Below are 7566 nucleotides of genomic sequence, written 5' to 3'. Positions count from 1 at the left end.
TAATTGGAATGAATTAGAACAAGTAAGAATACGTTTTGAATTAATTGGAATAATTTAGAACAAGTTTCGAATCAGTTCAAACAAGTTAGGACAAGTTTGGAATCAGTTCGAACAAGTTTCGCAATATTTGTAACAATTGAGGACAAGTTTCAAAATACTTGTAATAAGTTACAAACAACTTAGAATAAGTTTCGAATTTTTTTTTCATACAAGTTGTAAACAAGTTAGAATAAGTTTTAAATCAGTTCGAACAAGTTAGGACAAGTTTTAAATTAGTTGCAACAAGTTTCGAATTAGTTATGACAAGTTAGAACACGTTTTGAATTAATTGAAATAAGTTATAACAAATTTGAAACAAGTTCTGATAAGTTTCGAATCAGTTCAAACAAATTAGAACAAGTTTGGAATCAGTTCGAACAAGTTTCGAACAAGTTTCGAAATATTTGCAACAAGTTAGGACAAGTTTTGAATTAGTTGCAATAAATTAGGAACAATTTAGAACCAATTTCTAATTAGTTGGTACAAGTTACAAACCAGTTCGAAAAATTTTCGAAACAATTTTAGGAATTTGTAAATAAGTTAGGACAGATTCCGAATCAGTTCGAACAAGTTTCAAATTATGTATATCACATTGGAACAAGTTTCGAATTTTTTTTTTTTTTTTTTTTTACTTGATTTAAATTAATTTCTTTTTGTAAATTTTTAATTGAAATACGAAATTTAAATATTATAATTTCGATTGACTAAATTTTTCTCTTGTTTTTTAATAATAATTTTTGATTGGTTTTTTGAAATAATTATTGCAATTCAAGTAAGTGATTATTATTGTCAATTAAGTGTAATTACCAATCTTCTAAACGATTGCTTCGCAAACCATGTCATCGACATTGTCACGACAGTAATAAAAAAAAAAAAAAAATATCTAATTTAAAAAAATCTCTAAAACGTTTAAAATAAAATTTAAACGAAAAAATAAATGAAACTAAAACTGTTGCATAAAAAAAATGTTAAATATTAAAATTTATCTATTTTTCCATTTTTTTTTTACTATGTAATAGAGGTAAGATTATTTAATTTTTTTTTCTTTATCATTTTTGAATTAAATAACAAATCGTGCGGGTTAAATAATATATTTTTTTTTAATCAAAATGTACTTTATGCTTCGTGAGTACATTTATAACAAGTTTCTGAATAAAAATCATAATTACACACGGTTTCTTTTTATTATTTCTCAGAAAGTATTAAGTATTTTACTATAGCAAAGTGTAATATTTAGAAACTAACATTTGTATATTTTTTTTTTTTATAAATAAAACCTGTATAAAAAAATTAAATTATAATTTAAAAAAAAAATAATAAAATCAATAAAAATAATAATTTTTCTATTATTTATTTTTTTTATTATTAAAAATATAAACAATATAAATAAAAAAAGGAACCTGCATAAATAAATAATAAAATAAATACAAAAAAAAAATTAAAATAAAAATTAAAATCAATAAAAATAATAGTTTTCTTTTTTTCAAGTGTGTATATAATAGATTGTATTATCATTTGAATAGATGACTTATAAAGTTTTCGATTGTCATTTTATAATTGTCAAGAATTAAAATTTGATTTATTATCTTCATTTTTAATTTACACATTCTCTGTACAAATGTTTCCTTCTATATAAAGAACTTTCACTGTACGAATTATTATGTAAAGTTTCTGTCAAGGAGAAACTGGCAATGGAATATATAAATATCTGCGCGAATAATTCAAATTCAGAAAAACTGGTCCAGAATTTGAATTTCCACATTATTTCATAATTTTTTTTTTTTTTTTTTAGATAAAATTAATGATCCACATCCTTTATAATTTTTAATAGTCCTGAAAATACAAAAAAAAAACAAAAAAAATGATTTCAAAAAATAGTAAAAAAAAAAAAATCAATATTATAAGATTATTTGAATTGACGTTTCAAAAAATACGTCGCGTTAAAATCGTTATTTATTCAGATAAAATTTATCAATAACACAGATCATTATAAGATTAAACGTCAGACGGTTTAATCTCGATTTTATGGAGATATAAAAATTAATATTGATTCTATAAAATCGCAGCAAAAATCAATTTTTTCGGAAGTTATATTATATATACAATTTATTTTTTAAAAAAGCATTTGATTTTATAAAAAAAAATAATTTTTCGAATTTAAAAAAAATTTATTTATTTATTTCTTTATTAATCAATTAATTTATTAATTTATTTATATAATATACGGATATTAATTTGAATTAGCTATCAAAGAAGTATGAGAATTTGGAATTTTTATCAATGGTTCAAGATCCCTTTCATTTTTTTTATTCTTGAAAAACAATGGATCATTACTTGAATCAGCTTCCAATAATACAAATTTATATTGTCTTGTCATAATGGCAAAAATTATCATATTAAGCAATATTAATCCGGCAAATAGAAAAAATTCATTCGCCTGAAATTATAATTTTTATTTTTGAAAATATAATTAAATTATAATATTTAAATAAAATTAGTAACTAATATTTTAATAAAATTAATAACTAATATTTCAATAAAATTAATAACTAATATTTTAATAAAATTAATAATCAATAATTTGATAATTAATTAATTCAATTATTAATTTAACAAATTTACTTGGCTGTTGAAAAATTGTGATTGAATTATAATTATCACCAATAAATTACCAATGGCAACACTCAAATACCAAGCAGCAATTGTTATAGTCCTCATACTTTTTGGTGCCTAAAAATTTAAAAAAAAAAAAACATTTTATTTTTTGCTTTCAAAAAAAAATATTTATTTTTGAATTAATTAATTTTTAATGAAATTTTGTATATATACTATTTTATTTATCTATCGTATAATTAATCCAGAAATTTTTTTTTATTTAAAAAATTCCCATAAAAGGGTACTATAAAAAAAAAAATTATGGAATTTTCCAAAAATTACTTGTGTAAATGAAAATTCTAATCCAGAAATGGCAAATAAAATTTCTGCTATTGAAATTAAAATATATTGAGGAAAAAGCCAAAGAATGTGAATTTCGTTTGGTTGAGTCATTGTGAAAAGTTTCTGAAACTATTTTATTTTATAAATATTTATAAAATTAATAGAATTTTGAAAATTATTCGGAAAAATATTGATTTTTTTTTAATAATTAAAATTTACTCCAAAATGACTTTTTCTTCAAAACAAAAAAAAAATCCCAGACATTGGAGTCATTACAATTAAAAAGTCATTTCTAAAAATAATGAAACTATAGGAAACATTGCAGGAAATAATAAATATTAAATTTAAATAAAATTTTAATTTTAAATAAAATTTCAAATTTAAATAACATTTTGAAGTTAAATAAAATTTTGAATATTTTGAATTTAAATAAAAGTTTGAATTTAAATAACATTTTATATTTAAATAAAATTTTGAATTTAAATAACATTTTAAATTTAAATAAAATTTTGAATTTAAATAAAATTTAAAAAAATAACATTTTCAATTTTAATATTAAAATTTATTTAAAAATTTCTTACTATTTATTTTTTTATATTATTAAAAAAATTTTCTTTTTAAATTGAATAAAATTGAAAAAATATCTCATACTGCCACTTGACTTTGATGTATTCTAATCACCAGAATATAAACTCCACCGGAAGACAGTTCTATCGAATCTTGATAAATCGTACGGCGATTTATATCATTAGAAATCTTATACTGTAAACTAATAAAATATTCTATCAAAAAAAAAAAAAGAAAATTTCTTTTACTCAAAAAATGTAATATTTAAAAAATAGTTGTTTTATATTTTATTTTAATTTTATATTCTTTATATATTTTTATATTTTTAAAATATAATGTTAATTAAGAAATTTTTGATTAATTCATTTTTTATCGAAAATAAAATTTTTGCAATTTAAAATATAATAATTAATGTAAATAAAAAAATTTTTTTGATTAATTGATTTTCTTTATCGAAAATGAAATTATTGCAATTTAAAATATATAATAATTAATGTGAATAAAAAAAATTTTTTGATTAATTGATTTTTTATCAAAAAAAGAAATTTTTCAATTTAATAAAAAATAATGGGAAACCCACAGTCCTGGTTCTAATTCCCAATAAGCTGACACTGATAAAAATTTTCCTTTGACGAATATAAATTTCTTTTTATAATTACGCATACTTTTTAAATTTATTGTAACACTTGTATCATCTTTTAAATCTCTTAAGAAAATGAACCTAAGATTATTTATTTATAATTATTATTATTTTAATTAGTAGAAAAAATTAATTGTAAATTTAAACTTAAAATTAAATAATGTTTTTTTTTGTTTCATATTATAAAAATGTGATAATTATTTTTTTAATTATAATTCGTGTACCGTAATTTTGAACGTCCATTAAGATTTTTTGAATATGAATCGAATTCGATCGGAAAAAGATAAATTTTTCTATCTACTATTCCAATCAATAAAGTATGAATCTGAAATTCTTTTGCTTCAACGTTCGTGCTTAATATTGAATTAATCAATTCAGAATGTCGACAATCAATTGGCACTTGAAGATAAAATTTATGGAGAGAAAAATTATTTGCTCTTATATTAAATATATTTTTCTCACCTGCTTCGTTCAAAATATAATTTGAATGGAATGTTGATCGAATTTCAACATCACAGTTCAATGTGTTAATAAAATTCAATGTCGCTTCTCCATTTCTTGGCAAAATTGGATAGGATTTCTGTTAAAAAAAAAACAAAATTAATAAATAAAAAATAAAATAAATAATAATAAAATTAATAAATAAAATTAATTAATTCAATAATTTTTTTTCAAATTTAATTTTTTCATGAAAACGAAGTGATTTATCATTTTTTTAATATGTTTACTTAATTTTGAATTATAAATTAAATTTATCCTCTATATAATAATAATAATAATTATTATTATTATTATAAATTTAATGATTATTAATTGAATACATTATGATATATTAAATTAAATATTAATTTTCAGTACTTCTAATTGTAATTCCAAAAAGCCGCTGGTAATAAATGCAAATCCAGCAAATATTCCGCCAATAATCATACGATTTAAGGCAGAATTTAGTCTACATAATTTATTGAAAATCGGATATATGCCTTTGTCAAATATCGGAATCAAACATAGCACTAGGGCTGGATTTATAACCTATTGGCACAAAACTTATAATAATAATTGAATTTATTTTCAAAACAATAATTGTTTCATTAAACAAATAATTAATTTATTAAACCTGTAGTTGATCTGGTAAAATTTGTACATTCCAAATGTAACCATTCATTCTTGATGCTTGAAATGTCCAACGTGATCCCTGATTTAAATCAAGAGATTAAATATTACATTTTAATTCATTTCTATTTTATTGATAAGTAAAATAAAAAAATTTTTCGATAAATTTATTTTCACAAAAGTGTAAATAATGTTTCATTAATTAATAAATAAATAAATCAAAAAATTATTAAATTAATAAATTAAAAAATTATTATTAATTATCATTGATAAATTAACTAATTAATTATTTAATGCCTATTAATTATTAATTAAACGTAAACCTGTTGATCAAAAAGACTCCAAAATAGAGGCAAAGGAATATACAAATATAATACTGCAAGTACTATTTTTATATCAGATATTAATTTTGGAGAAAATTTTTTCTGAGAATTATCCAACCAGTGTTTTTGAATTTCCGAATTATTATTTTGACATAATTTTCGTACAGAATACTTTTGTAAATTAAATTTTATATAATAATTAATATTTTCAATTTTTCAACTAGAAAAATAAATCACTTACAATTATGCAACGCAAAAAACTGAGTATTATATTTTCTTTAGGATATTTGAGACGATAAAGAGGTTTTCCAATTAGAAATAATACTGTGGATTAAAATTTTTTAAAAATATATAAATAAAAAAAAAATTAATAAAAATATTTTTAATTTAATTATTACTGATAAATCAAAAATAAAAATTAAAAAAAAACCAACAAAATTAAAAATAATAATTAATAATAATTTTAAAAAGATATTAATGAGAATATTATTAATAATTATTTTATAATGACTTAATGAAATTATCATTAATGCTGCGGGAAATCCGAAACCAAGCGCATAGCATGTATCGTCATCGAAGCAATTAACAGATTTTCTTAAGAACGGAATTAAAATCATTCCAACGAGTCCTCCAAAGTTAATGGTAAAATAAAAAATGGAAAAAAATTGTTGGAGATATTTTTCTTGCAATGGCAAGTGAAATTGATCACCTCCAAATGCTGCTACACAAGGTTTTATTCCTCCAGTTCCACAAGCAATTAAAAATAATCCAAAAAATATCATGCCTCTAGTTGAAAAAATTGAAAAAAGAATTTTAATTTTTATAAATTCAAAGAAAAACTTAATTTATAATTATAAATTTTTTTTATAATTACAAATTTATTTCTAAAAATAAAATAATAAAATTGAAATCGAATAATTTTGGAAAAAAAAATATATTAATTACTTTGGCCAAAAAGCAACAGGTGGAATTGCAGCAAAACACATGAGAACACTTCCAATTGCATAAATAATGGAAAAATAAAAAATTGTTCTAAAAATAAAAAAAAAATTAATAATTTTCCATTTTTTTTTTGTATTAAAAAAAAATAATGTTTAATTAAATTTTTGCACCTGAATCGTCCTAAATAACTGTCTGCAAGTATTGCTCCCAATACAGGAATCAAATAACAAAACATTATAAAAATATGATAAATCACTGTTGATTCGTTTTCAGGAAATAATAAAACATTACGAAGATATAGTGAAAGAATTGCTATATTTGAAAAATTATTTATTAATTTATTAATTAACATTAATAAAAAATAATTATTATTAATTAGTTATTATTAATAATATTAATAAAATAAAAACTTACTTCGGAGTCCACAAAAGGAAAATCTTTCGCAAAATTCAGTGCAAATTATTAAATAAATTGCACGTGGATATTCCATTGGAATTAATAAATTCAATTGTTTTTTTGTATTATTTTCAATATAATATAATAAATGGTAATTAATTGATTATTACATAATTATAATTTATCACAGAGTTACCCCTTTCGCTTGACAACACCTCATACACGTGTGTGTTTCACTTATAGTACAAACTATATTACCTATATTATAACCAAAAAATTTAAATAAAAAGCAAACAATTCTTTATCATAAAAATATAAAACTACATTTTGTAATTGCAATTCAAAATTTAATTTTAAAAACAATTTACTAATTCAAAACTGTCAAATATACAAAGGTAAATAATCTAACCTAAATGATAGCACGTGATTCAAACGTTGTATTTCAATACTTACGTATATCTAAATTTATCTTCGTTTAAATATTTAAAAATATCCTTTTTATTTACTTTTTATCCACTCTTGTATAAGTAAAACAAGCTTTCATAGTAATTTCAAATATTTTTTAATACCATTTTTTTTTGTATTTCAATATTTCATCTCGGTAATGTTCGG

At 19.7% G+C, this 7566-nt stretch overlaps 1 protein-coding gene across 1 annotated transcript; it reads right to left on the bottom strand.

Moving 5' to 3' along the window:
• Positions 1 to 2224: 2224 nt before the first annotated feature.
• Positions 2225 to 7556, bottom strand: LOC127288677 (solute carrier family 15 member 1-like). The gene is made up of 14 exons (XM_051316283.1): positions 7408 to 7556; positions 6973 to 7212; positions 6729 to 6870; positions 6562 to 6648; positions 6128 to 6402; positions 5858 to 5940; positions 5617 to 5787; positions 5298 to 5375; positions 5042 to 5212; positions 4646 to 4763; positions 3628 to 3695; positions 2977 to 3105; positions 2662 to 2769; positions 2225 to 2476 (listed from the first exon to the last, which is right to left on the bottom strand). The coding sequence occupies exons 2-14, from the start codon at positions 7046 to 7048 to the stop codon at positions 2270 to 2272; spliced, it is 1713 nt and encodes a 570-aa protein (XP_051172240.1). The 5' UTR covers positions 7049 to 7212; positions 7408 to 7556; the 3' UTR covers positions 2225 to 2269.
• Positions 7557 to 7566: the final 10 nt, after the last annotated feature.

The sequence above is a fragment of the Leptopilina boulardi genome, unplaced genomic scaffold (genome assembly GCF_019393585.1).
Source record: "Leptopilina boulardi isolate dan_hultmark-lab unplaced genomic scaffold, ZJU_Lbou_2.1 LbouV2_392, whole genome shotgun sequence".
NCBI lineage: Eukaryota > Metazoa > Arthropoda > Insecta > Hymenoptera > Figitidae > Leptopilina > Leptopilina boulardi.
This window is presented reverse-complemented; position numbering and strand designations above follow the sequence as displayed.

What these genes read in the sequence shown, in the direction of transcription:
- LOC127288677 (XM_051316283.1), bottom strand. Translation starts at nt 7,048, where the DNA reads ATGGAATATCCACGTGCAATTTATTTAATAATTTGCACTGAATTTTGC. An exon ending in TTTTACCAGATCAACTACAG is followed by an intron (nt 5,213 to 5,297) that starts GTTTAATAAATT and finishes TTGTGCCAATAG; the next exon opens with GTTATAAATCCAGCCCTAGT. An exon ending in TACATCAAAGTCAAGTGGCA is followed by an intron (nt 3,106 to 3,627) that starts GTATGAGATATT and finishes AAAATAAAATAG; the next exon opens with TTTCAGAAACTTTTCACAAT.